A 26,407-nucleotide genomic window follows, 5' to 3' on the forward strand; every position below is an offset into this window, starting at 1 on the left:
TCGTTCCTCACTTTCTTGGGGCGGGAGGGACACCCCACATACTGCGTCTTGTTTGCAAACTCTGTGTGAGGGAGGGTTAAAAAATCCCTTCTGAGAAATTAAAAAAGAAAAAGGCAAAGAAAGAAAGCAAGGGCTCACACACGTGACGCGCCGGGGTCTGGGACGCGACACGCACGCCCTCCCCCGCCCCGAGCCAGGGGTCTGCGCCGCGGCCCGGCCAGGAGCTGCTGGCGGAGGAGGCCCTGGGCTCCGCCCTGGCACCGGCGCAGCCTCCCCCACACGTCGTAGAGGAGCAGCGAGGCCCCTGTTCTGAGGTTCAGGGTCATCAGAAACAAACCGCCCCTGAGGCCAGACGACAGGAAAGGAGAGTGCGGAGCCCGGGGAGCATCTGCGACTCGTGGTGGGGGCGCAGCCACGGGAGGGAAGCGCCGGCTTGGAGCAGAGCCTGCGGCCACCCCTTGGACCCCTCCAGACCTGCCACCACCGCGGTCAGGCCGGGCCCCGGGGGAATGACGGGCACGTGTGAATGAAACAGCCATCCCCCGGAGCTGTCTCCCTCGGGGCCTGGCGGTCCTGCCAAGGGGCCCGGAGCCCGCGGTCAGCGCGCCACCGGGACGGTCAGCAAGGCCAGCGGGGCTGCGCCGCCACCGCGCCCCCACCGTGCGGCCAGCAGGTGGCGCTGCTGCGCCCGGGGCCGGCGCGTCGCACCCTGGCGGATGGAGCCGAGACAGGGATCGAAGTTAGGAAGGAAAAACGGTTTCCCCGAAACAGGAGTTCAGGGAAAGACACTGAGTTCCAAGGAGCGAGGAGGAGACAGCAGCTCAAGGTCAGAGTGGAAACGGGAGGGGAAGGTCAGTGGGCAGAGGGCCCAGGGCAGCCCTGGGAGGCGTGGGACCAGGTCGAGGGGACAGAGGGGTTCGTGTCCAGGACGCATGGCCAACGTGGGAGAGTGGTCGGGCTGGGCCCGGGCTCCAGGCCGGAGTCCTCGCTGGCTCCCTCCCGGGTGCCCAGCGCGCTGCGGATGCGGAGTGTGTGCGGGGCCCGGAGCCCGCAGCCCGGACCCCGCAGCCTGGGGCTCGGGCAGGGATGCTGACGGCTGCCTGTGCCGTGGGAGGCGCCCGCAGGGTGCGGACGAGCCCGGCGCTGCCGCCGCCGAGCGGCCGCCTCGCGTGCGCAGAGCTGGACGCCGGCCCAAGGCTCACACCGGCCGGGGGAGCGTCGGGGACACAGGGACGAGCAGCCTGAGCAGTGTCGGGGAGGACGCCGTGCACTGCCCTCCGCGGGCCCGCTGTGAGTTCGTGTGGTCGCTGATGCCGCTGAAAGCCAAGAGCAGAGGGCGAGCGGACGGCAGGCTTCCGCTGTAGCTAAACTGAGCAGCCCAGGCTCTGAACTCGGACGCCCCTGCATGTCCAGGGTGGGGATGTCCTGGAGGCCGCCGTGTGTGTCCCGGGGGCGGGGTCCAGATCCACGCCCCTGCAGAGTCTGGCATCTGGGGGTGGGAGCGTGGTCTGTGCTCGGGAGCGGACCCTGACCCAAGTCTTGGGCTGGCCGTTCGGGGAGATGGGGGGTGGGGGGCGAGATTCCCTGTCCTGTGGAGCTGTGCCTGGGTGGGGTCCCTGGAGAGCACGGCTCTAAGTAAATGCCACCTATTCTAAGTTCACCCCAAAGTTGAGACACACATACAGGGTGCACGGGCCCTGCCTGGCAGTGGGCCTGCCGTCTCGGTTTTAGCTGTGGCCACACCAGGGTCTGGCCCCTCCGCAAGGCAGGCCACCCGGTTCCCGGGACATGCCTCATCCTGGCCTGGCCCCAGGCACAGGCAACTGGGGGGACCCCAAATTCGGCTAATCCTGTGTGAGCCTCTCCCTCCATTGTTTAACTAAAATAGCCTCTTCCTGGTCCCACCCCTCCCGCCCCAACCAGCGCAGGCACGGCGGTCTCTGCTTTGACAGGCACTCCGTCCACGCGGACTCGCCCCATTGGTGCCTTGTCCACATGCTGAGCAGGGGTTTTTCCAGGTTAATGGAGGCGATGAGTTTGTCCCTTCTTGGGGAAGTCCCGCTGGGTGCAGGCGTGAGTGAGTGACTGCGTTCACAAAAGCCCCAGCCGTCTCAGGACATTCAGATGCACAAGTGATAAACTCCCACAAATTAATTCTGATCCATGGGAGACACATTCACTAGCACCTGCTGGACTCATGCTGAGAGTCTGAACAGACAGATGGACAATGGCCAGGCCGGATATCTGAAGCCAGAGATGTCTGACCTACAACCACGGCAGACACCAGCCCAGGACAGCCAGAACCTGGCCCATGACCCCCAGCTTCCCTAATTCTTTGTCCCCACTTCTAAGTCAGGACCAAGTGGAGAAAACCCGATGTGTCCCCGAACCCATCACACCGGACGCCCCCTTCCAGTCAGCTACCCCCAGCGTCCCCACGCACTAGGCCCCATCAGGCGACACCTGGGCCTCCTTCTCCCCTTGAAGCCATGCCCATCTGAGTCTGCCAAACCCAGGTGAGGGTGGCGGAGCCCCTGCCACGGCCAGCGTGGAAGAAACAGCCTGTGTTCACGCCCATGTGGGAAGTGATCGTTTATTCCACAAAGTCTTATGAAACGGCAGTTTCTGAAATGGATTGTGGTTGCCCTCGGGTGCTGATAATTTAGCAGAGAGGATGTGGTAGCCACAGAGAGATGAACCCAAAGCTGGCGACATGCATGGTCCTCAACTAGACCCCAGCACCTTAAGATCTGGCCCGAGACTGACTCGCTGCACCCCTCTGAGCCTCAGTCTCCTCACCTGTGAAATGGGAGGGTGGTGACTGTCCTGTCAGGGCCTCAGCTGAGCTGGAGAAAGAGCTGAGCCCCCAGGCGTCGCAGGAGCCGACCACAGCGGAGGCCACGCGGAGCAGCGAAGGCCCTAACCCCACACTGCGGTGGTGTGAGTGAGACCCCGTCCTCCCCACAGAAGGGCACCTGCGGGGGTCATACCTGAGAGCCCAGGGCAAGAGCAGTTTGATGAGCTCTGGGGCCGGGGCAGGGTGGGAGGAAGGGCTGGGAGTGGAGAAGGCCTCTTCACAAGGAGGCCTGAGAGGAGGCTCCAGGGCCGGAGTGCAGCCGTGCGTGGGGCTGGTGGGCCTGAGACCCTGATGCGCACCTCTCGGGACGGCAGTGCCCTGGCTGTGCCCCAAGCTGGGGTGGGGCCACTTCCCTGTGGGCCCGCGGGGAGCCCTCACCTGTGGGCGGGCCTGCTCCATCATGCGTAGGATTTTTGGCAGGGAGCCAGGCTCCTTGTGCCCCAGAGTAAGTCCTGGAGGGGCTCTCTGCGCTGGGGCCTGTGAAGACCAAGGTTATAAGGGAGGGGCCGACTGTGTGTGAACCACAGGCCCGCAGCCAGATGGACACCAGCCAGCTTCACACGGTCTCTGGGGTGGGCCCCTCCACTGGGAGTTGGGGGGGAGAGTGAGCCATGGCCAATAAAATCCTTTTTACTTTGGATTTTGTTGAGTTCATTGGGTGCCCAGGGACCAGGGCCACCCTGGGGGCATTATAAGGGATGACACTGCTGTAGTAACAGAACAGTCCAGTTTGGGCCCAAGAAGAGGCAGGTGGACCGTGATGGGGAGATCCGAGAGCTCAGAGACCCACAGGTAAGCAGGCTGACACGTGGTCCAGGCACCGTGCAGATCAGTGGATGGTGATGGGAGAAATGGGCTTTGGTGGGGAGAAACGCCAGGCTGAATTCCTCCCTGAGCAGGACACGTGTCATCACCCCCAGGCGGTGTGGAAGGTGAAACTTCCAAGTTAGAGGGAGGACTGGGGGCTGTCTTTGTGGCCTGGGGTTAAGGAAGATTTCTCAACTGGGACACACACCATCAGAAAGAAGCTGGCACATTTGCTCACGTCAAAACAAGAATTTCCACTCCAGAAAGGACACCGTGGGCTGTGCTGTGGTTGCAGGACAGAGTGGGAAAGGGGTCTGCATTCCACAAACTGACAAGGGGCTGACACCCAGAACAGTGGCAAGGAGAACCTAAGAACGATCCTTACCCTCAAAGCAGGCGACCTAAGAGAGGAGCAAGCCAGACGCGGCCAGAGCCAAGGCTAACACGGCAGAGAAATGCACGGTAAAACAGCGACGAGCTATCCCTTCTCTCCCCTTCCACTGGTTAAAAAAGGAAACAGAAAGTAAAAAAGCAACGATGGAGCACGCACGGGAAACCGGCCCCTGCCTCCCTCATGCTCAGACCTTCTACTTCACTCGTTTTAAAGGCGGTCAGGGGTGTGGAGTGAGGCCGGGCCGCTGGGCTTTGACCGGGCCCGAGGCTCTCCGGGCTGGAGCGTGGGCAGTCCACGGGGTAGCCCGGTGGCCAAAGACCGCATGAGACCGGGCCACGGAGGCCGCAGGGGAGGCACGGAATGTCACGACCCCAGCAACAACCGGCAAACGTAACGGTGCTCCCAGGCCGCTCACACACATGGATGCTTTGAAATCTGCACCCGTCTGTAGCGCCCAGTGTTCTCCAAAGTCTGCTTTGGCCCCTGGGAGTCAAGGGTTCTCAAAATGTGTGACATTTCCAAAGGGCCAAGCAGAGAGGACGGAGAGGACAGTGAGGACTGTGGCCTTGGCGCCCAGCTGCCCCAGGCCCCGCCGGGTCCCCCAGCCCCTGCACCTGCCTCCTTGGAGGCGCCGTCTCTCCATCAGCAGTAGGAGATGGTACCCCCTTCCTTGTGGGGCCGCGGGAGGGACTGGGAATGTTGTGGGGCAGACAGAAGGTGCTCCCCAAGGTGGATTGCATCGCAACTCGGTTGAAGACGGACTCCCCGAACCTGACACGCGGTCAGCCCTGTGCTGGGCCACTTTTTAGATCAGTGTTTGACCTCCCACCTGAGTTTGTCGGAGGATGTGTTTACACAAGAAGGCAGATGCCGGGGTGGCCAAGTAGGTCTCTTAAGTAAGAGCCCCGCGGCTCGAGAACACCTGGCGTTAAGCTCACTTTACATGGGCAGGCAGCGTCCGGGACGCCCCCATCAGCGGGCGCAGCAGAGGCCCCATGCAGCGCGGGAGCGGATCCGCCTCCCGGCCCCACACCGGCTGCTCCAACCTGAACCTTCCTGTCTCACTTTTCTTGAATGTTGTCTGTTGGGTCCAGCAACCGCCCGGCCTTGCCAGGCGTGTGGACATTCAGGAGATGAGAGACAGCACTCCTGTCATGGCGGGGCTGGCATGGGGACAAGGGGATTTGGACAGGATGCTCTGCCGCCTGCAGGGTGCCACCCAGGGAAGTCGTCTCCATTGATCCCAAATGCCTCCTCCCAGTCTTCTGCCAGGAGCAGAGGTGGGCGAGGTGAGGATGGAGGGGCAGCCCCCGCCCCAGGGGACCTTTGTGATAAAACACTCCTGCCAGGCGTGATTAGCCTGCAGACAGCCAGCCTCCCCTCATCTCACATCCTCCTGGCGAGTGAAGACATGAACAGAGTCTGATGACTCGGCTGCCGTGGCCTTAGGCTGCAGGAGGTGGAAGTCCAAACACTCTGAGGCTCGGCTGCCTTCAAACCCAGCTGAGTGTGCGTCTTCCTGACGCTGTGACCCTTCAGACTTGTGTATGAATCAGGAGTCATGGGATCGGAGCGAAAGGGGCCGTGGAGAAGGGCCCATTCAAAGCCTCCAGTCATAGACTGGGACGGTCGGCACAGAGAGGACTCATAGGTGCAGCTAAAAGGGCAGGAAGTGGTGGGTACTAAGGGGTCCCACGGAAAAGAAGAAAGGTCCTGAATCAACCATCCATCCAAGCTCCGACTGCAGAACTTTGCAGAAGGAGAGCAAAGGAAATCCACAGAGGGCAGACGGGAGGACGTGGGGGCCATTGAAAGCTGGTTCTTTGAGGAGATCAATAAAATTGATGACCTTCTAGGCAGACTGGCCAGGGAGAAAAACAAGAAGAAACAAGTTACCAGCGTCAAGGACAGAAATATGGGACATCACTGAACACTCTTCAGCAGTTAAGAGGATAATGAGGGGCTCTACAAACATCCCCACACCCGTGCATTCACAACCTTAGATGGAACGGGCCTCCTCCCTGATGGGCGCAAACTGGGATCCAGCAGGACCCCGGGGGGCCTTCCCGGGACAGAGCCACCCCCCGCCCCTCCCCGTCCTCCGCCTGCCTCCTGTTAGTAGAAGAACTTCAGCCTCCCGGGCTTCCCTGAGTTCTAAAGAAAAAGGTAATCAGAGAAGTGAGAAAATGCAGAAACAAGAAAAGCCATCAAGCACGACAAGATAACAAGAGTTTAACCATCAGACAAAGTCAAGGACTTCGGTTCCTCCTCCAGGGCTGGAGATAACATTCTGAGCCATGACCTCCTTTGGGCTGTTCTGCAGCTACTGAAGCCCCGCCAGGTGGAGGAAGCTGACTGCACACTGCCCCCCGGCACGCAGACCCCAGACCAGCTGGACCCAGAAGGTGGATGATGCTGACTCCTGAGGACCTCACCACCCGCCAGTCAGAAGGGTGTCCACGAGCTGATCACGCCCCACCCCACCCCCCGTCCCGTCTTTAAAAACCTCCCCCTGAAAGCCTTCGGGAGTTCGGGCCTTTTGAGCACTAGCTGCCCATTCTCCTCGCTGGGCGCCTGCAATAAACACTGTGCTTTCCTCCACCACCACCCGGGATCGGTAGGTTGGCTTCACTGCACGGGGGCAAGCGGACCCGAGTTTGGTTTGTTAACAAAACTATAGAAACTCACAAAAGAGGAAACAGATAACTGGAATGTCCTATATGTCTCAAAGAAAACTCCAGTTTCTTAGCAATTTCTACCAAACATTTAAAGAAGAAAAAATGCCCACTCTACATCAACTCTTACAGAAACTGGAAAAGAAGCTTGTCAACTTCTTTGATGAGGACAATATTATCCAAAACCAAAGACATCACAGGGAAAGAGGCCTACAGACCAGTGTCCTCATGAAGCCAGACGTGACAATCCCGAACAGAACGTCAACCAGTCACACCCAGCAACACGGGCGGCAGACAGCACGTCACACCCGGGTGGGGTTTATCCATCAGCTCAAGACCGAATCGACACTCAGGAATCAATCAGTGTGGGTACTAGCTTCCCAATTTCCTGTGAATCTGTAACTGCTTCCAAAAAAAGTTTTAAAAACTCAGTTAATGTAATTCACCATATTAACAGACTTACAAAGAAAACTGTATAATCATCTCAATAGATGCATAAAAAGCATTTCATGAAATCCAACAACCATTCATGATAAAGCCTCCAGCGACAGAAGGCGAGGAGCCTGAGAAGGCTGATCTAGGAAGCCGCAGTGAGCATGAACCTCAGCGGTGAACACTGAGGTGCCCCCCGAGTTCAGGCATGTGCTGGTTTCTGTGTGTGCCTCCTTGCTCTGCCCGCCACACGGCCTGGGGGAGCGACACTCGCCAGCAGCAAGCACACCCGGCTCCAGGTCTGGTTTCTAGAGACCATCACCGACTACAAGGGAGCAGGGCTCCCTGGAGAAGTGGTTGATTCCAGGGGTGCTGGATGGGTCCAAGAGCCAAACGGCCTAGATGTCAAAGATGGGTCATCGTCCCAAAGCTGGAACAATTTGAACAAGAAAATAAATAATGATAACACTGCAGTAGTAGAATGCAATGAAATAAACATGCTTTAGTCCACGTTGAAACAAACAGCAGAGCAAACAAGTAAGTAGAGGAGGAGGGGCAGCTCTTCCTCAGAGAAGAGCCGTAACTAACAAGCGGAGGTGGAACGTGGCACAGAGACGCGCCATCCCCACGCCAGCCGCCACTGCTGGAGGCACCGCCCCCGAGGGGCCTGACACCTCAGGGCAAGCGTTCCAGCAGAACCAGGATACTTGCAAAGTCTCAGAGAATCCCCCAAAACTTATTAATTTGGGGGAGAAATCGTCACATCCTCAGAGACAAGACAGGTCAGCACCGTGGACCCCTGCGTCACCGGGCGCATTACTTGTGGGTTCTTCCCCCGGGTATGAACGGCCCAAGTCCCATCGTGAGAAACGTCAGGCAAACCCAGGCGGAGGGGCGGTGTGCAACACACCGCGTCAGCGCCCTGCAGAAGCGTCCCGGCCGCAGAAGCCCCGGAAGCTGTGAGCAGCTGTCGCAGACCAGAGCTGATGGGGGGTCTGACGGGTGTCCCTGGCGGAACAGAGGGCAGACACGCGGGGGAAGCGGTGAAGCGGGCAGCAGCCTGTCCTTAGTGAGCAGCAACACCCCGACGCTGATTTCTAAGACCCGGTCGTCGATCTGGGGTCACGGGAGATGCTAACGCTGGACAAGGCTGGGGCCGGGGCACGCGTGAATTCTCTGTGCCCTTTGTATAATTATTCCGTAAAAGAAACCAAAAAAAAAAAAAATCATCCCACGATCTCAAGCCGTGCTGGACCCTCAGAAGTCACATGTCTGCTCCAAACCTGGCAGGGCACTTGCTCCCCGCACCCTGCCCTTCACCGCTGTCCCAGAGAAAGGAGAAGGGACACCTGCTCAACTCTCCTTCCATCCCAGGCTCCGTCCCCGTGTCAGCCTCAGAGCAAGGACAGTACAGCTTAGGGGATGAATCGTGTCCCCAAAGGCTACTTCAGCTCCAACCCCCAGTACCTGTGCGTTTAGCCTTACTTGGAAATACTGTCTTTGCAGATGTAGCCAAGGTAAAATGAGGTCACTGGGGTGGTCCCTAATCCATGCTGACTGGTGTCCATATAAAAAGGGGACATTGGACAGATACACACACACACGGAGAACAACACCCTGTGAAGGCGAAGGCAGAGACTAGGGTGATGCATCTAAAAGCCAGGGAAATGAAAGGTTGCCAGCAGAGCCGCAGGAGCTGCAGGACAGTCTGTGACAGCCTCCCTCAGCTAGGAGGAACCAGCCAGCCCACAACTTGCCCTTGGGCATCTGACCTCCAGACTGAGAGAGACACGTTTCTGCTGTGGGAGCTGGTCCCCTGCGGCACGGTGCCTGCTGCCCTGGGACGCTGATCCAGCTCCACGTCCAGAGCATGACTCAACTCATCTTTGTTTAGAACCAAATAAACCTCCTCTCTGCCACAGAGGCATGTGACCTTGTGCTGCCGGGGCACCCCCGGCTGCGCTCACCCCGACCTGGGGCCGGGATCCAACCCCGGTTGTGCTCTCCGCCTCAGCCCCGTGACACGGGCTAAAACAACACGGTAACTGACACTCCACTCCAGGCTTTCTTTCTAGGACTGAAAACAAGTGAAGCCGCCCCAAGCCAATTTTAAGAGCTTTGGGAGCTGAGCAACTCCTGGAACGAAAACAGTTCCTGCTTGTTCTCTGGACCTGCTCTCGACATCAGCCAGGAAGACAGGGCATGAGCCTCCCCGGGGAAAACACACTCACCCGGGAGGGTATAAAAGCCCACAGCCTGAGCACCTCACCCACACTCACACACACACTCACCCACACACTCACCCTCCTCCAGCCCCACCGCCCCCACCATGGCCGCGCCCGCCCTGTCCACCTGCTCCGGTGACCTGAGCTACGGCAGCTGGGTCTGCCTGCCCGGTCCCTGTGACTCCTGCACCGGCTCCTCCTGGCAGGTGGACGACTGCCCAGAGAGCTGCTGCGAGCCCCCGTGCTGCGCCCCGGCCCCCTGCCTGAGCCTCCTCTGCGCCCCAGCGAGCTGTGAGCCCTGTCCCTGCCCATCTGCCTGCACCAGCTCCTGCACAGCCTTGTGCTGCCCGCAGTCTAGCTGCCAGCCCTCCTGCTGCACCTCCTCCCCCTGCCAGCAGGACTGCTGTGAGCCTGTGTGCTGCAGGCCTGTGTGCTGCAGGCCCGTGTGCTGCACACCCGTGTGCTGCAGGCCCGTGTGCTGCAGGCCCGTCTGCTGCAGGCCCGTGTGCTGTGAGCCCACCCCCTGCCCCTCGTCCTGCTGCAGACCCTCCTCCTGCGTGTCCCTGCTCTGCCGCCCCGTGTGCAGACCCGCCTGCTGTGCCCCTGTCCCCTCCTGCCAGCCCAGCTGCTGCCGCCCGGCCTCCTGCGTGTCCCTGCTCTGCCGCCCCAGGTGCTCCCGCCCCATCTCCTGCGTCCCCGACTCAGCCTAGAAGTCCTGCTGCTGACTGGCCCATTCCCCCCTGGGCCAGCCGGGCTCATATCCCACCCTGACTTGGTCCCCAGCTTCTCCCCAGTCGGGTCCTGACCTGTATTAAGTGGCTGACCCACTCAGCACAGGGTCAAGTCTGACAGCCACATCCTGGTTTGCTCCAACTCTCAGGCCATTTCCGTGTCTGCAGTCCAGTCCTCTTCTGAGCTGGAAGGTGTGGAAAAACTCCAAGACCATCTAAATACTGCGGCTCGGGGGGGGGGGCTCCCAGGAAGCCCCCCTGGCCATGGCCCCCTGCCAGTTCTGCCTCTTGCGAGGGTGAGCTCAGCCTCCCTCTGTGGTGTCTGTCCCTCAGCTCAGTGACTCTGGACTCTTAAGCAAACCGCCCATAAACGCCTCGTCCTGCGCACAGTACGATGTCCGTGTGTTCGTGCGATTATTCCTCAGCTTAACCTCGCATCCCCTTTCCCTCCACACAAGTCTCTGCCCTCCTGCAGGGCCCTGTGCTGTCTCCTTGGCTGCGGGGGTCCCGACAGGGGTGCCGAGGGTGGGGTCGGCTTTGCAGCCCGGGGTCACTTGGGCCCTCTTGGGAGCACCCTTCCCCCTCCTGCGTGTCATTCACTGAATAGTTATTTTCCTTGATTTGACTCTGTAACTTCCTCCCCGCAGACATTTTTCCACGGGGCCTGTGCACACAGGGCACCACTGAACCTCAGGTGGAACTGGGCTTGGTGATGTCTCTCCTGGAGCCCAGAGCCCAAAAAAGTTACACTGAGGTTCCTCATGTCCCTCCAGGAGCCGCTGCTAGGGCTCCTATTTGGAGAATGTTGGCTGCCTGGGCCAGTCCCCGGGGCAATGGGCGTGTCTCAGGCGGGGCCTAAACTTAGCTGGAGTGTTTCCCAGAGTGGAAGGAGGCAGACTCAGCTTCAGAGTCAGAGTAGATCTTGAGAAGTCAAAGCGGGGAGTCAGAGGTTGGACTGGAAGAGAGACAGAGCGCCCAGACAGGCAGGCAGCCTTCACTTCGGGCCATCACGCACCTGACTCATCCTCCCCCCGTAAGTCATTAGAAAGTGGGACAAAAGGTATGAAACACTTGTTTTCAGACATTGGCCAACTGATGGTGCGGAGCTTGGGACACAAAGAGGGGAGCCCTGAGATTGCCCCGCTCACTGGCCGAGAGTCTCCCAGACGCGGCACAAGGGGTGGTGGGCGCACATGATATGCATGGTGGCTTTGCTGAGCTGAAGGGACTAGAATGAGTTCAAGGAGGCTGAGGCAGCTGGGCTGTAGGCAGGCGCAGGAGAGGAGGGAGAGGTGCAGAGAAAAGCTCCCCGGGGTCCCCTTGAGTTCTTTGCTGAATATGAAGCCCTGCATTCGAAGCTCAGAACCATGGAGCTGTCAAAAACAACTGTGCGTCACTAAGGTGAACTGTCGCTAGAGCTTACGTGAGGCAAGGGACAGCAGAGTTCCGAACCGCCAGAGTGGAGAGAACTCGCGGGCACCAGAGACACTCAGCACAGACCCAGAGGCATCACTGCTTAGAAACCCGCCTAGGAGTAAGGCTTCCCTGGGTCCGTCCTGACAAAGCTCGGCAGTGAGCATGGAGGCCAGGGGAGCATCGGGCCGGCCACGGCGTAACTGCTGGACGGACTCGGGTCCAGCACTCCTCAGAGGGAGGAGACCAGCTGTCGCACCCACTGCCATATTATTTCATTAAAGCCCAGCCTTCCATGAAAGGTTACTAGGCGCGTGAAAAAGAGATGTTACCCACGGCCAAGAGACAAGACAGTCGGTGGAAACAAACCCAGAAGTGAGAGTGGGTGGAATTAGCAGACAAGGCAGTTAAAACAACCACTATGAGTATGTTCAGGGATTTAGAGGAAAACAGGAACACGATGAGTGAGGAGAGGAGTGGAAGCTATGAAGAGAGCTCAGTGGAACTCCAAAGAGGAAAAACGCAGCGCCAGCAACACAAAAATAAAACGATGAGCTTAAAGGGAGATTAGGCACTGCAGATAAAGGGTCAGTGACCCTGAAGACATCGCCACAGAAGTTATCCAAACCGAAGGACACAATGAAAAAATAAAAATAAAAGACTTACAGAGCTCTAGTGAGCTGAGTCTAACATGCATGTAATTGCAGTACCTGGGGGGGGAAGTGTGGAGTCGGGAAGAGCAGAAAGTATTTTAGGAGATAATGGCCAAATATTTCCTGAAATTAATGAAATTATTAAGCATATAGAAAATTTGAAAACTACTAGAAACTAATCTGATCTAATTGGCATTTATACAACATGCCATCCCAACAACAGAATGCACATCTTTTCAAGTGCATATGGAACATTCACCAAGATAAGTCCCATGCTGGCCAAAACAGGTCTCAGTATAGTTAATACGACTGAAATCATACAGAGAAGGTTATTTGACCACAAAAGAATCAGAAACTGTCAACAGAAAGATATCTAGAAAAATTTCCAATATTAAGAAATTAAACATCACACTTCAGAATAATCCATGAGTCAAAGAAGAAATCAGGATAAAAATTAGGAAATATTTTGAATAAAATAAAAGTGAACCTTGTGGGATGCAGCTAACAGAGTGAATAGAGGGAAGTGCGTAGCTTCAATAACTTAGAGAAGAAGGAAGAACTAAAACCAAAGCTTCTACCTTAAGAAGCAATAAAGAAGCACACAGGTTAAACCCAAAAATAAGCAGAGGGAAGGAAGTAATCCAGAAGTGCAGAAATCTACCAAACAGAAAATGGGCAAGCGAGAGGGAAGATGAATGAAACCGAGTTTAGTTGTTTGAAAAGATCAGTAAAGCTGGTGAATTTCTAGCTTCACCACTAAGGAAAAAGGGAGAAAAGAAACAAGTTGCCAGCGTCAGGAATGACTTTCTTAAAGGGGGATCGGCACAGAGGCTGCAGACGTTCAAATAACAAAGTGGGAAGGCAGGCAACGTTGTGCTGACGCGCTCAACAACTTAGGTGCCTTAGAGGAAACCGACAAGCAACTGGAAAGATATAAACTACAAAAATGAACACAAGGAGAAACAGAAAACCTGAATAGCCCTCTATCAATTGAAGATATTAAATTCACAATTGAAATTCTCCCACAAAGAACACGCTGAGTCCAAACAGCTTCACTGTTGAAAGTCCTCAGGGACAGACAGAAAAAGCTGATAGAATCCATAGGCGGAGTATCGAGGTTAGAGGATCCAGAACCCAATTCTCTTTCTACACAGTAGCAGGGAATAGTTGGAAAAGCAGTAAACATACCACTAACTAAAACATTAAAAATGAAACAACAGAGAAACTGAACGTACGTGCAAGGTCCAGGGACTAAAAATGACAAATATTGCTGGAAAAAAAAAGCGGTCCTAGTGACTGCAGACTTGTATTAGGTTATGAATTGACAGGCTTGATACTGTTAAAATGTCAGTCCTTCCAGTTTATCTACAGGCTTGATGCAATTACAATAAAACCCAGCAGACTTTTCTGTAGAAACCAATGAGCTGATTTTAAAATACATTCTACTCCCCTGAAACAAACAAACAAATAAATATAAAATATATTCTAAAATCTATAGGGAAATGTAAAGGATCTAAATTAGCCAACCAATTTTGAAAAAGAAAAACAGAATTGGAAGACTTAACATTGCCTGATTTCAACACTTAATTTAAAGCTAAATTAATCAGACAGTGTGTAATTGGTGTAAATAAAAAACACAAAAAAATGGGGCAGAACAGAAGGTCCAGAAGTAGGTCCACATGTACACATGGTCAGTAGACTTCTTGGCAAGGGAAGTTCAGCAGAACGACTCACAGAACATTCAAACATTAACTTGGAATGGATCGTAGAACTAACATGAATGTTACAGCCAGGACATATTTAGATGAAAACAGAGGACAAAGTCTGTATGACCTTGGACTTAGGTAAAGATTTCTTAGAACCACTGAAGAAAAAGTGATAACGTGGATCTGATCAAAATGAAAGATGCCAGCTCTTCGAAAAGCACTGTTAGGAAAATGAAAAGGCTGCTGACGGGGAGATTTGCGACACCTGCTCCTGACAAGTTGCTGACGTCCCGAACACATGAAGACTGCTTGCAGCTTAACGAGAAGAACACAATCTGTTTCTGAGCGACGGGCAGAGGTTTTGAACAGGCACATCACTGAAGAAGAGACACAAAAGGCAGGGAAACTGACCCCGCCCTCAGTCACCAGGAAAACACGAACATCACGAAACAGGACACACACCCTGTGGCCCGGCAGCCCTGCCCCTGGTGTCTACCCCGGGGTCACATGTCCTATGCCGGGTGCCATGTTTGTCGTGGCTTTATCTGTAGTCACCAACACCCAAACACACTGCAAGGGTGCATGGCTGAGCTGTGTCCAAGCGATACAGCACCGCTCAGCAGCTAAGAAGGCATCAGCTACTGATGCAGACAATGAACGAGACCCACGAACAAAGCCAGAGCGGCGGGACCCCTTCCAGGGATGCCGAGCAGCGGCTGCCGGGTCCGCGGGCAGAGGGCGGCGACGGGACAGGACGTGGGCGGGGAAGCCCTGGATGGAGGCCGCAGCACGGAGACCTGTTTCAACAACCATCACACTGTACAATTCCACTGGGAGTACATCGTACCCTGACAAAGCTGATTTTAAATAGAAGTGGTGGGTGAGACACGGGTCTGAGGGTGGAGGGACAAATGTGAGCAGGGACCAATGCGGACGGGGCACGTGGCATGTGTGGGAGGTGGCTGGGGCCGTGGGGGACGAGGCTGAGCCTCCCCAGAGTGAAAGGGGCTCCCTTTTCCCGGACACAGGCCTCTGGAGAGTGAGGGGCCCACGGCGGGGAAGGCAGTGCCTGGTCCCTGGCGCGGGCTTGAGGGGGGCTGAGTGTGTCTGATCTTCTACAGGCTGGGGACAGCGTCCACTTTCTGCAACACTCCCGGCCCCTGCACAAGGGTGACGTCTTGGGGTATTTCTGCCCTTGTTAAAACGAGCCGTCACTTCGTCCCAGTGCCGTCCTCACCTCAGGGTGGGCTGCTGTGGGGCCCTTCAGTGCACAGAGGCCTGACGTGGGTGCTGGCAGGTCACAGGGAGGCCCTGCAGCTGAGACCCCCATGTCCTTCACACCCCCAGACGGATCGAGCCCTCCCAGATGGGAGCCTCAGGGCACTGCCCGGGTCACTGGGTCCTGCAGGCCCTGTGGCTGCTCCTTAATGTTTTGTTCACACATCTCAGATGCTCACTCCCAGAATTATCTGTGGCTGGAGGAGCCCACCCCAGCTCAAAACCATGTGTTTCTCCCCAGGAACACCACCACAAGGAAGCAAATCAGGTGAAGTGAGTTTATTCCTCCGGGTGCCTGAGGAGGTGCTGACAGGCTGGAAGCCGAGGCCAAGAGACCCAGGCAGAGAAAGGGGGAGGGGGGACAGGTGATCCAGAGGCGATGAAGGCACCTCCTGGGAGGCAGGAGCCCCGAGGCACAGAGAGGTCTGGGGTTCCTGGGAGCAGGGGTCAGGTCAGGACAGTGGAGACATAGCAGGACTCTGTCCTGAGTGGGGACAGTCACCAACGCAGGTCAGGACTGGGGAGGCTGTGGACCTAGAGCCCGGCTGGCCCTGGGGGTCGGGCCTGGTCAGCAGCAGGACTTCTAGGCTGAGTCGGGGACGCAGCAGGTGGGGCGGGAGCACCTGGGGCGGCAGAGCAGGGACACACAGGAGGAGGGTCTGCAGCAGGACGAGGGGCAGGGGGTGGGCTCACAGCACACGGGCCTGCAGCAGACAGGCCTGCAGCACACGGGCCTGCAGGAGACAGGTGTGCAGCACACGGGCCTGCAGCAGACAGGTGTGCAGCACACGGGCCTGCAGCAGAGGGGCACACAGCAGTCCTGCTGGCAGGGGGAGGAGGTGCAGCAGGAGGGCTGGCAGCTAGACTGCGGGCAGCACAAGGCCGTGCAGGAGCTGGTGCAGGCAGATGGGCAGAGGCAGGGCTCACAGCTCGCTGGGGCGCAGAGGAGGCTCAGGCAGGGGGCCGGGGCGCAGCAGGGGGGCTCACAGCAGCTCTCTGGGCAGTCGTCCACCTGCCAGGAGGAGCCGGTGCAGGAGTCACAGGGACCGGGCAGGCAGACCCGGCTGCCGTAGCTCAGGTCGCCGGAGCAGGTGGACAGGGCGGGCGCGGCCATGGTGGGGGCGGTGGGGCTGGAGGAGGATGAGTGTGTGAGTGAGAGTGTGAATGTGAATGTGTGAGGTGTTCAGGCTGTTGGCTTTTATACCCCTCCTCTGTGTTGTGTGTTGTGTGTTTTCCCAGCAGACGCTCCCATACCCTCCCTTCCTTGTTGGTGTCTGGAACCCAGAGAGCTCTCATTAGTGCCAGTTATTGTTTATTTCTGAAATGTTGCTCAGCTTATAACACTCCTGAGTGCATTTCGAGGTCTGTTGATGCAGCCTATGCGACTTTCAGTCCAGAACATAACACCGAGGTGGAAAGGGAACGTGTCTGCAACAGTGTGTCCTAAGTCCATCTGGCCTGGCCGGGGCCTGGGACCGCCGTGCACACACCCAGGGGCCTCCCTACCTGGGCGGCCCCGGCGTCACAGTGCCGGGCTGGGGAAGCCCTGTCAAGGAGGGTTCGAGGCCAAACTTTCCTAATGTGATTCCTCAGCTCCCTCTGGTGCAGGGAGCTTCCTTGACAGCGTGGTGCAGGTGGCGAACAAGGGAAGGTGGGACAGCGGGACGGCAGCAGCGCTGTTCCCCTGGGTGGGCAGCACACGCCCTGCCTTCATCCACCCCCTCGGTGAGGCCCAGGTCCGCATCTGTCCACTGGCCCCCACCGCCGTGCACACTTACTCCGAACCTGCAAAACCGTGCGTGTGAACCAGAGCGCCCTTCCCCTCCCTGCAGAAAGCACAGCCACCTCACAAAGCCTCCACAGAGAACCAATGATTGTTTTGTGTTTCCTGTTTGTTTTCTTGATTGTTAATTGAACGTGTCCTCGGGTCACCCCAGCCAGAACCCCCAAAATCCTCCAAGCTTCTCCCTTCCTCCTCAAAAAAATATCCAAGTGGCCATTGAAATGTGGTTCTCTCTGCTAAATTTCAGATCTTCTCTGGTCCTTTACTTGCCAAATGTGAATTCACTCACTGTGCCGCAAATCCTACCTGTGACACATGCCAGCCTTGGGAGTGCAAAGTCGACAGGTGGAGCCCGAGCTGCCAGCCAGGGAGAGGCGGGCTCTTGTTTGTTTGCTTTGTTTTTTAATCTTTGGTTTTATGGGGGGGGGGCATAATTAGGTTTCTTTCTTTCTTTGTCTATTTATTTATTTATTTTAATGGAGGTTCTGGGAATTGAACCCAGGACCTCGTGCATGCTAAGCACGTGCTCTACCACTGAGCCACACCCTCCCCCCAAGGCAGGCTCTTGGTACCCGTGATGTGTGTGGTGGCCGGGCATAGCCTCACGTGCATTGGTCCCAGAAGAGCACCTTGTCACTCCAGTGAGAGGATTCAGGGAGGGAGGTGGTGTGTGTAACACTCTCGCTAAATCTGGGGGCTCAAATTCTCACCCTTCCTGGCATTTCTGTGTTTCCAACAGTGGGGCTCTGCCCAGGCCTCTCAACTTCTAGGAAATCTATGAAAGGCAAGACAGGGTTCTAGGATTTCAGTCAAATTGTGAGCTGAGTTGTCTGTCTTTATATTTTGAGTTATAAAAGTAATGCACCTTTGAGCCTGGCCTCTTGTGCTCAGCTCCTGGCCCCTCTGGAAACACAGGAAGGGACTGCATAGACTAGGAGTGCATGGGAGAGAGAGAGAGGACGAAGACGTGGGAGGGGAGGAAAGGGGGATGACTGTGGCCATCTATGACAAGGTAGCTTGTGTCAGATATACTCCTGCTAAGAATAACTTGAAAAGATGGATAAAATACAAACATCTGCTTAAATCTTTGGAAAGCTACTGGATAAAACTAAGAATTGAGGGGCAAACATTCTGGAGACGAGGGAACTTCAGAGCGGTGAGCCAGCATTCTCCGATGGCTTTTTCCTTAAGTGCAACTGATGAATCTTGGCATTGGGTGCAAGGAGGAGAAAAGTGGCAGAAGGCCGCAACTAAGATACAGAGAAACCAGCAGACCTTCTGGGATCTCGTGGGGCTGGAGAAAATTATGTGGGAGTCTGTGACTGGCGGCAGCAAGGACTCAAGGGGACAAGGTTCCAGACAAACAAGAGGCACCAAGAAGATCTCTAGAGTTGGAGGTTGAAGCCTGAAGGCGTTTGCCAGGTTTTCATGCTATGCAGGGCAAATACTAAGAAGGCCAGCAGGAAGCCATTAAAAAGCCAAGCAGAGTTTTTCCAATCTCATTACCAAGTAGATAAAAGCCAGAGTAAAGACAAGCCAAGGAAGACTAGCTCTCCTCCTCCTCCTCCAGACATAGACCCGAGCTTACAGGGACCGCCTCTCAGCCTGACGTCAATAAAAATCTTCTGCCCCCACTCAAGCCATCTGCCGGAGGATGAGGTGAATTTCTCAGAAGAAGAGAAACTCATTCAGAGCATCTAGAATTTTTCATACACAATGTCAAACATTCAACCAAGGATGACAGTCATGCCAAGGAATGGTGCCAAGAGACAAAATAGACAATAGAAATAAACCCAGAGGTGACACCGCATGAAAGGAGGCACAGATTTTAAATAATTGTGAAGAATATGCTCAAGAAAACAGATGTAATGATGGAGAGCTTTGTCTAAAACTGAAATGTAGAAAAAAGCAGCAAGTAGAAATTCTAGACTGAAAAAAGTAATCATGGTACTTACGAATGGATAGATGGATTTAAAGTAGAATGGACAGCCAGAGAGGGGATTCGTGGTGGAAGATGTGAAGCATCCAGGATGAAACTGGAGAGGAAAAAGGAGGGGAAATAATTGAATAAATGTGGTAGAATATGGTGAAGAAATTTCACTTTTTTCCCAGTGGAGTCCCACATGGGAGGAAAGAGAAAGAATGGGGGAATGTTTGAAGAGATAATGGTAAAGAATCTTCCAAAACAAAGACTCAAGCTACAAATCCAAGGAATAATATAAACCTTAAGAGAATAAATATTAATGAAGCAACACCTAAGTGCATCATAATGGAACTGATAAAAGCCAGAGATAAAGACTAATTGTTGAAAACAGAGGAAAAATAGGCATTAACTTCAAAGTTGCAGCAATAAGATTTATAGTAGATTTCCCAACAGGAGTGATGAAATTGAGAAGGTAATGGAATGGCATCTTGAAGAGTCTGAAAGATAATAACTGCAAACCTGGAATTCTAGCCCACCAAGAATACTGTTCAAAGGTGAAGATGGAGCAAAACATTGCTAGACAAAAACTGAGCAACTTCAACACCAGAAGACCCACTTTAAATTAACATTAAAGGGAAGTGTCCAGACAGGATGACTGAAAGACAGAAAGGAGGAGAAGCTGAAAAGAGAAATAAGAAGGAAAATAGAAGTGAAAGTTGACCTACGTGCATACTCACAATGTTATGACGACGTATATTACATTCACAGTCCTAGGGCATCTAAGCTACAGGGAGAAATAAAATGCATGATGACATTGACAGGTGAGAGGGATCAATGGAGCTGGAGTGCTCTGAGATCTCAGCATTGCTCTGGAAGTGCAGGGGTGCTGGCATGGGCTTGGGTAACCCAAGAAAGCATGCTGTAATCTCTAGGGCAACCTCTGAAAGAACAGTAGAAGCCTGGTGTAAGTAAATGATGACTAGAAAAGGGGAAGTGAATAATAAAAGTGCTTGATTAATCCGAAGTAGTCAGGAAAAATGTGTAAAAGGAACATATAACAGTTGGGACAAATAGAAAACACATAATCAGATAGTAGATATAAACCCAATTATCAATAATTAAATTAAAGGTGAAGTATTAAATATTTCAATTTACATATAGAAATTGTTAGTCTGGATTTTAAAAAAGGAGAAGAAAATCTGTGTGTTGCTTACAAAAGCTACATCCTAAATATAAGGGTCCAGAAAGGCTGGAAGTCAAAGGATGGAAAAGGCTACATGATGCAACACTAACCAAAAAAGCTGGCCTGGCTCATTAACACCAGATAATGGAGATTCTGCAGTAGGAAGTGTTATTTGAGATGAAGAAAGACGTTTCATGAAACTAAAAGGTCAACCCTCTAGAGAGCTATAATCATTTTAAACATGTAGGTACCTAATAACATAGCTTAAAACACAGAAATCAAAAATCAACAGAACTGAATGTAGAAATAGGGAAAGGTAAAAAGAAATCATATTTGGGGATACCTGTCTCAATAATTGATAGGAATGGAGACAAAAATAATCTCAAAATGGGAAAGGCTATTAGAAGTTTGGAGTAAAACACTGAAGCCATAAAAATAAGATTGGAAAATTTCATCACATGAAAACTTTAAAGTCACATGGGATAAAACACCATAAGCAGTCAAAGGACAAACGACAATGTGAGAAACAATTTGTCACACAGGTCACAGAGAAAGAGCCAGTCACACCCAACCATCTCCCACCAGTGGTGAACAAACACTGACAACATGACAGAAAGTGAGCTAAGGACACAGACAGACAGCCAACTGAGAAACGACTGTGAATGTTTCCTAAACACGAACGTACGCTCAACTCCCCTCAAAATGAGAGAAAACAAATTTAACAGCCAAGTGATATCATTTTTCACTTTTCAAATTGGAAAAGACAAAAACCGCTGACGCCGAGGTCACGGCTTGGGCAGGGAGCGGGCAGGGCAGCGCGGCGGGCCCCCAGCCGGGATGCGGCAGCTCCCGCAGCTCCGGGGGCAGCTTGCCGCTGCGCGCCGAGGTGGGAAGCCCGCGCCTTCGGCCCAGTCCCCGAGCGGCGGTCCTGCAGGTGTTCCTGAACAGGCGCGAGGCCTGTGCAGAAGCACCACAGCATGAGCTCGTTCAAAGCTCCATGACACAGAACACGGGAAACAGATGCCGGGGGCCCACCCCCGCCTCCTGGTGTCCGCGGGCAGCGTGGCCCCGGCCCCTCGAGCGTGGTCAGGACCTGTGACACGCTTACAGGCACAGAGGATACAGCAAAGGTGGCGGGACGTGCATGATCACACGCGTGTGATTATGTTACGTAAGATGGTAGCCCCGGTGCAGGGAGGAGAGCCTGCCCTCCTGTCCTGCTGTGAGCTGCCCGTGAGAGGCAAGTAAGCGAGGGCTGCCTCCACTGAGAGCCAGCAAAAGCCGAGCCCTCTCTCCCACCACTGGCAGGAGCTGCATCCTGACAAGGCCCACCTGAGCTTGGCAGGGACCCCTCCCCGTGCTGCACCTTCAGATGAGACCCCGGGTCACAGCCCCGTGGGAGCCTAGCTCAGCTGCACCTGGGCGCACCCCCCCCCCCCCGCAGGCTGCGAGGCGACATGTGTGCCCCGTTTTAAGCCGGGAGGCTTGTGATACTTTGTTTCACAGCAGAAGAAAGTGGACGCACAGGCCAACGTGGGATTCCAGGCAGCGGCGAACAGGAGAGGGAAACCTTTACACATTCCCAGGGAAGGAGCTCCCCACTGGGCTGAGTTTAAAAAACACAGTGGGTAGAATGTGATATAGTTTGCATTTTAAAAATTTATACACACAAAGACATTATGTGTACATAGACATACCAACAGAGAGAGGAAACAGGAACTAGACTCGTAGATCCATAGGTCAATGGGAAGTGACTGATAGGTAGATGAGTCAGGCAGGGAGAGAGGCGAGGGGAGGGGGAGGCCGGCCTCGGCATCCGAGGGTTCCTTTTGTGTGAACTCGCCTGCTCACTCACATCTGTTTGCGGCCCCAGATCAGCACTCGCCCAGCTCGCGGGGTCAGGGTGGACGTGCGCAGCCGTCCGCACGAGCACTGAGCCTGGCTGATGAGAACGCAGTGAGCAGAGGCCCGCAGAAACCCAGCCCTGTATCTCCTTGGGAGCGATGCTTCACTGTTCACAGCATTTACTATTCAGTGTCTGTGCGACTTTGTACAACACAATCCTGTGGGTCACGGGAATGCGCTGCCCGTGCGCACGTGTGTACGTGGTCAGAGACCGCGGCTAAGTGGGTGAGTGGCTGCTTCCTGACAGGAGGCCGGGTCCCGGGGGACGAGGCTGAGGGAGATGCCATCCATGGCTTCGTCCCACGGCTTCGTCCCGCGGCTTCCTGTGGGCTGTGCGACCCTGCGGGCAGTCTGTGTCCTGTGGGGAGGCGGGTGGGGTATCCGGCCAGCAGGGTGCTGGGAAAGGCCGACAGGGACTGCCTTGGAGGAGGAGCCGGGCCATCCAAACACAGGGGGCTGCGCGGGAGGGAGACATGGGGGCTGTGACCCACTCCGAGTCCAGCATGGGTGCTCCGTGTGGCCCACGCATGGGAACCATGGGCCCAGGAGGCTGGCGTTGTCTGCAGCGCACGCGATTTTGCCCTAAATACATGGTCCTGTGGCCTTCCAAGTGCATGGACAGGGGGACAGTGGACACACAGGCAGGAAGCAGAGAGCAGTCCTTTGATGGCCCTGGGACGCCACTGAGTGACCTGACTGCGGGTCCTCCTCACAGGGGGCAGCATGCCTGCGCCCCACGGGATGGGGTGTTTGACAAGAGGGGAGCTTCCTAACGCCGCCTGCCGGCGAGGTGAGCGATGGCCCGGGGCCGCCCTGGCAGGTGACAGGACGGTGCCCAGCACACCCAAGGGGGTCCAAGGCACCGCCCGCCCAGACACCCACCCTCCCCTGCTCTGAGAACCAGGGCTGGAATCACGCCAACCCCCTCCCGCTCCCCTGGGGACACAATGGGACAGACTCCTGAGCCAGACGCTCCCAGGAAGTTTACGAGGTGCACGACGCCACAGGCCAACAAACGTCCCCATGCCAGCCTGCGAACCGGAACTGGAAGCTTGTAGGGCCTGGAAACACAAGCTGCGAGGGGTATAAAAGCCGACAGCACACAGCACCTTACACACACACTCACACTCACATACTCACCCTCCTCCAGCCCCACCGCCCACACCATGGCTGCGCCTGCCCTGTCCGTCTGTTCCAGCAACCTGAGCTATGGCAGCCGGGTCTGCCTGCCCGGTCCCTGTGACTCCTGCACCGGCTCCTCCTGGCAGGTAGACGACTGCCCAGAGAGCTGCTGCGAGCCCCCCTGCTGCGCCCCGACCCCCTGCCTGAGCCTCCTCTGCGCCCCAGCGAGCTGTGAGCCCTGCCCCTGCCCATCTGCCTGCACCAGCTCCTGCACGGCCTTGTGCTGCCCGCAGTCTAGCTGCCAGCCCTCCTGCTGCACCTCCTCTCCCTGCCAGCAGGACTGCTGTGAGCCTGTGTGCTGCAGGCCTGTGTGCTGCAGGCCCGTGTGCTGCAGGCCCGTGTGCTGTGAGCCCACCCCCTGCCCCTCGTCCTGCTACAGACCCTCCTCCTGTGTGTCCCTGCTCTGCCGCCCTGTGTGCAGACCCGCCTGCTGTGCCCCTGCCCCCTCCTGCCAGCCCAGCTGCTGCCACCCAGCCTCCTGCGTGTCCCTGCTCTGCCACCCCAGGTGCTCCCGCCCTGCCTGCTACTGAGTGATCTTCAGGTCACCCCAAAGCTCACTACCATCTGCACCCCTGGATCCTTACTCAGGGCCAGGACAGCTGTGGAGCACTCCCCTGCAGTGGACACTATGTCACCTGGCCACTCACTGTGCATTTCTTGTCCTGGGAATAGCACACTAACTTCTTCAAGCATTGACAACCCCCAGCCCCGGTCACATGCCACCCCCCCGGCCTGGGTTGGTACTGACCCCAGGGAGGCAGCCAGCCCCCCCTCAGGCTGGGACCCTGGTGTGGAGTAAAGGACAAGAAGGCATATGCTGGGAGGTGGTTTGTCTTCGCGGCCCCTAGACCCTGGTGTGGCCCTGGCTCCTCCACTGGTTCCTAACTGCTTTCTTAATTTTTTTTTCCTTCCTCTGTGAGCTGTCAGTCCTTTCCAATAAATTCTTTCCTGATCCATTAAACCAGAGTTCGTTTCTGCTGTTTACAGCAAAGACCCCTGCCTGACCCTCCCCCAGGTAAGAGTGGGCCTGGGTCACTGCCAAGGGCCCTGGTGTTCCTGCCCCTTCAGTGGTGTCCAGGAGCTGCTCCACCACTCTAGACATGTGTATGTCCAAGGGGAGCACGTGTTTTCATGGATGCAAAGGCTGAGTGGCCTAACAGTGGTGCTGCCCTGGGAAGGAGCTGCCCTACAGGGGTGACCCCCAAACCCCGATGGTCTCCAGTTCCCCCACTCCAGAAGGATAAAGCCCCTGGCCCCAGGCAGGAAAGAGCAAGGCTGGCCTGGGACGGCCACCCTCGGGCATCTGGGAACGTGCACTTGGGGAAGGTCCCACTGTGGAGTGACAGGGGCCTCCCGGGTCTAAACCGTCTGCACACGCAGTATGGACAGCTGCGCTCCCTCTGGGAGTCTGGAACTTGGGCGCAGGCCAGGTGGAGGGCACCCACGTGACCAGCCCCCAGGAAAGCCCTGGGCGCTGATCTCCCACGAGCTCCCTGCTGGCGGGTCAGTGCTTCCTTGTGACTCCCTGGGGTGGGGGTGGGGACATTCAGGAAGCCTGTGCCCGCTGTCCCCTGGCCTCTCCCCACGCGACCCTCCCTGTGCTGACTTACTCTCTGGGCTGAGTTGTGCGAGACACAGTGAATCACCAAGCCTGGGGGAGGCCCCAGGGACCCCAGTACCCATCAGATTGGCTAAAGAGCTCAAGTCCGACCGTGACAAGCACGGCCCGGAGCGCAGGAAACAAGACCCACTCAGATGCAGGCGCGATTTCCGGTTTTCAGAGCAGGTGGGTTACACCTGGGAACGCGGCACCTGTGCCCACCCTCCCCCGGCGGCCTCCAGGGGAGGGTCCTCCTGTCTGCACAAGAACCCACACTGGTCATCTCGCAGCAGCATTAAAAATGACCTAAGCGCCCCTCAGCAGGAGAATGGACAATTGAACCACAGCCTATACACGCAAGGAAGGTGCGTTTAAACGGCTGAACCAGAGAAACACACCCATGGACGAACCTCAAAAGCATAGCGTGGAGCGAAAAAAAAATCTTGATGCAGATTGATACATACGCAGTAATACACATATACAGGCCAAACCATACAGCGATCCTTTGTCTTCACGGCTATGAACACCTCTGTTAAACTCCAAAACATCTGCAACACCAGCCTCAGAATAGTGGCTACTCCGACGGAGGGTGGAGGATGGGATGGGGGCACACGGGGACTTCGGTGGCACCTGTGACATTCCGCACATGTGGCAAAACGCTGAGATTTGTTTACACCGATTTGTAGATGCATGAGTACTTATTACGCTATTTTCTAAACTTTCTGAAATGTTTTATAATTTAAAAAACTATCTAGAAAGGTGGAAAAGATGTTACCCAGACCACGCTCCTGAGCCAGGTTCCGTAAGATAGACTTGTGAAAACGCAAAGATGCTTCCTTCGGAAAATTTAAAGATGGCCTCTCTAGTTGAAGACACGGAAACCCAAGTACAAACTCTTTGGAAATAAATGAAGAAAGTATTTCAGCTCAGAATGTGTGTGCAGTTTGCGTAAAGCAGCATTCAGGGAGTCAATTAGCTCCTTAAAGAGACACGGTGAAAAAGTAATCAAGGTTAAAAGTAAGTACAATTTTAATTCAGAAAGTGAGGAAAACTTCTGAAAGGAAGTGAAAGAAATAAATGAATAAAACTAATGACCTAAGAACAAAGAAAGAAATCGTAGATACAGGCAACACAGGGAAACATTTGTTTTCAAAAGATCTGTGCAGGAATTCAAAGCATGGCAGATCTAAAAGAGATAAATAAATATTGACTGAAGAAAGAGAAACTTTTAAACTATGAGAAAAAGAGCCATCTTTACGTCAACCCAACTGAAACTTTCAGATGAAGAGAGAAATTTCCCAGGAAAAGATCATCGCTGGAATCAACGCAAGAAAAGATGAAACGCTTGAACAGCCTGTGGTCACAGAAGAACTTGAGAAGCTGGGGGAACGCTTTCTGGGGCAGCAAGGACCAGGTCCAGACGTTGGTGCAACAGCAAGTAGGCCGAAGGAGCCTGATGACTCTGCGCCCCCACGGCACGTGGTTCGCAGTCGGCGTCACTGCGGGTTTGCGTGTAGCGAGGGCGCGGGACAACTCGATGTGTGCGCGGAAGACGGACGTTTGACTGATCGCTCACACCGCTAACTGGAGGTGGGTCTCAGAGCTGAATGTGGAAGGGAAACTGGAGATCGAGAGGAACGCACGGGGCAAAGGCTTTGG

The 26,407-nt window shown here is 55.2% G+C and overlaps 4 protein-coding genes across 4 annotated transcripts in view; 2 read left to right on the top strand and 2 right to left on the bottom strand.

Annotated features, from left to right (window-relative positions):
• TSPEAR (thrombospondin type laminin G domain and EAR repeats) overlaps positions 1–26,407 on the bottom strand; it is a 123,480-nt gene that overhangs the window by 38,120 nt on the left and 58,953 nt on the right. The window lies entirely within an intron of this gene.
• LOC135318636 (keratin-associated protein 10-12-like) lies at positions 9,452–10,513 on the top strand. The gene has a single exon (XM_064476598.1). The coding sequence runs from the start codon at positions 9,495–9,497 to the stop codon at positions 10,098–10,100; it is 606 nt and encodes a 201-aa protein (XP_064332668.1). The 5' UTR covers positions 9,452–9,494; the 3' UTR covers positions 10,101–10,513.
• On the bottom strand, positions 15,436–16,325 carry LOC135318476 (keratin-associated protein 10-12-like). Its single transcript, XM_064476622.1, has one exon. It carries the CDS (start codon positions 16,283–16,285, stop codon positions 15,755–15,757), a length of 531 nt encoding a protein of 176 aa, XP_064332692.1. The 5' UTR covers positions 16,286–16,325; the 3' UTR covers positions 15,436–15,754.
• LOC116155686 (keratin-associated protein 10-12-like) lies at positions 23,085–24,109 on the top strand. Its single transcript, XM_031460812.2, has one exon. It carries the CDS (start codon positions 23,133–23,135, stop codon positions 23,676–23,678), a length of 546 nt encoding a protein of 181 aa, XP_031316672.2. The 5' UTR covers positions 23,085–23,132; the 3' UTR covers positions 23,679–24,109.

This window comes from Camelus dromedarius, chromosome 2 (assembly GCF_036321535.1).
Source record: "Camelus dromedarius isolate mCamDro1 chromosome 2, mCamDro1.pat, whole genome shotgun sequence".
In the NCBI taxonomy this organism is placed as follows: Eukaryota; Metazoa; Chordata; class Mammalia; order Artiodactyla; family Camelidae; genus Camelus; species Camelus dromedarius.

Excerpts from the sequence above, each read along its gene's own strand:
- LOC116155686 (XM_031460812.2), top strand. The coding sequence starts at position 23,133 with ATGGCTGCGCCTGCCCTGTCCGTCTGTTCCAGCAACCTGAGCTATGGC.
- LOC135318636 (XM_064476598.1), top strand. The coding sequence starts at position 9,495 with ATGGCCGCGCCCGCCCTGTCCACCTGCTCCGGTGACCTGAGCTACGGC.
- LOC135318476 (XM_064476622.1), bottom strand. The coding sequence starts at position 16,285 with ATGGCCGCGCCCGCCCTGTCCACCTGCTCCGGCGACCTGAGCTACGGC.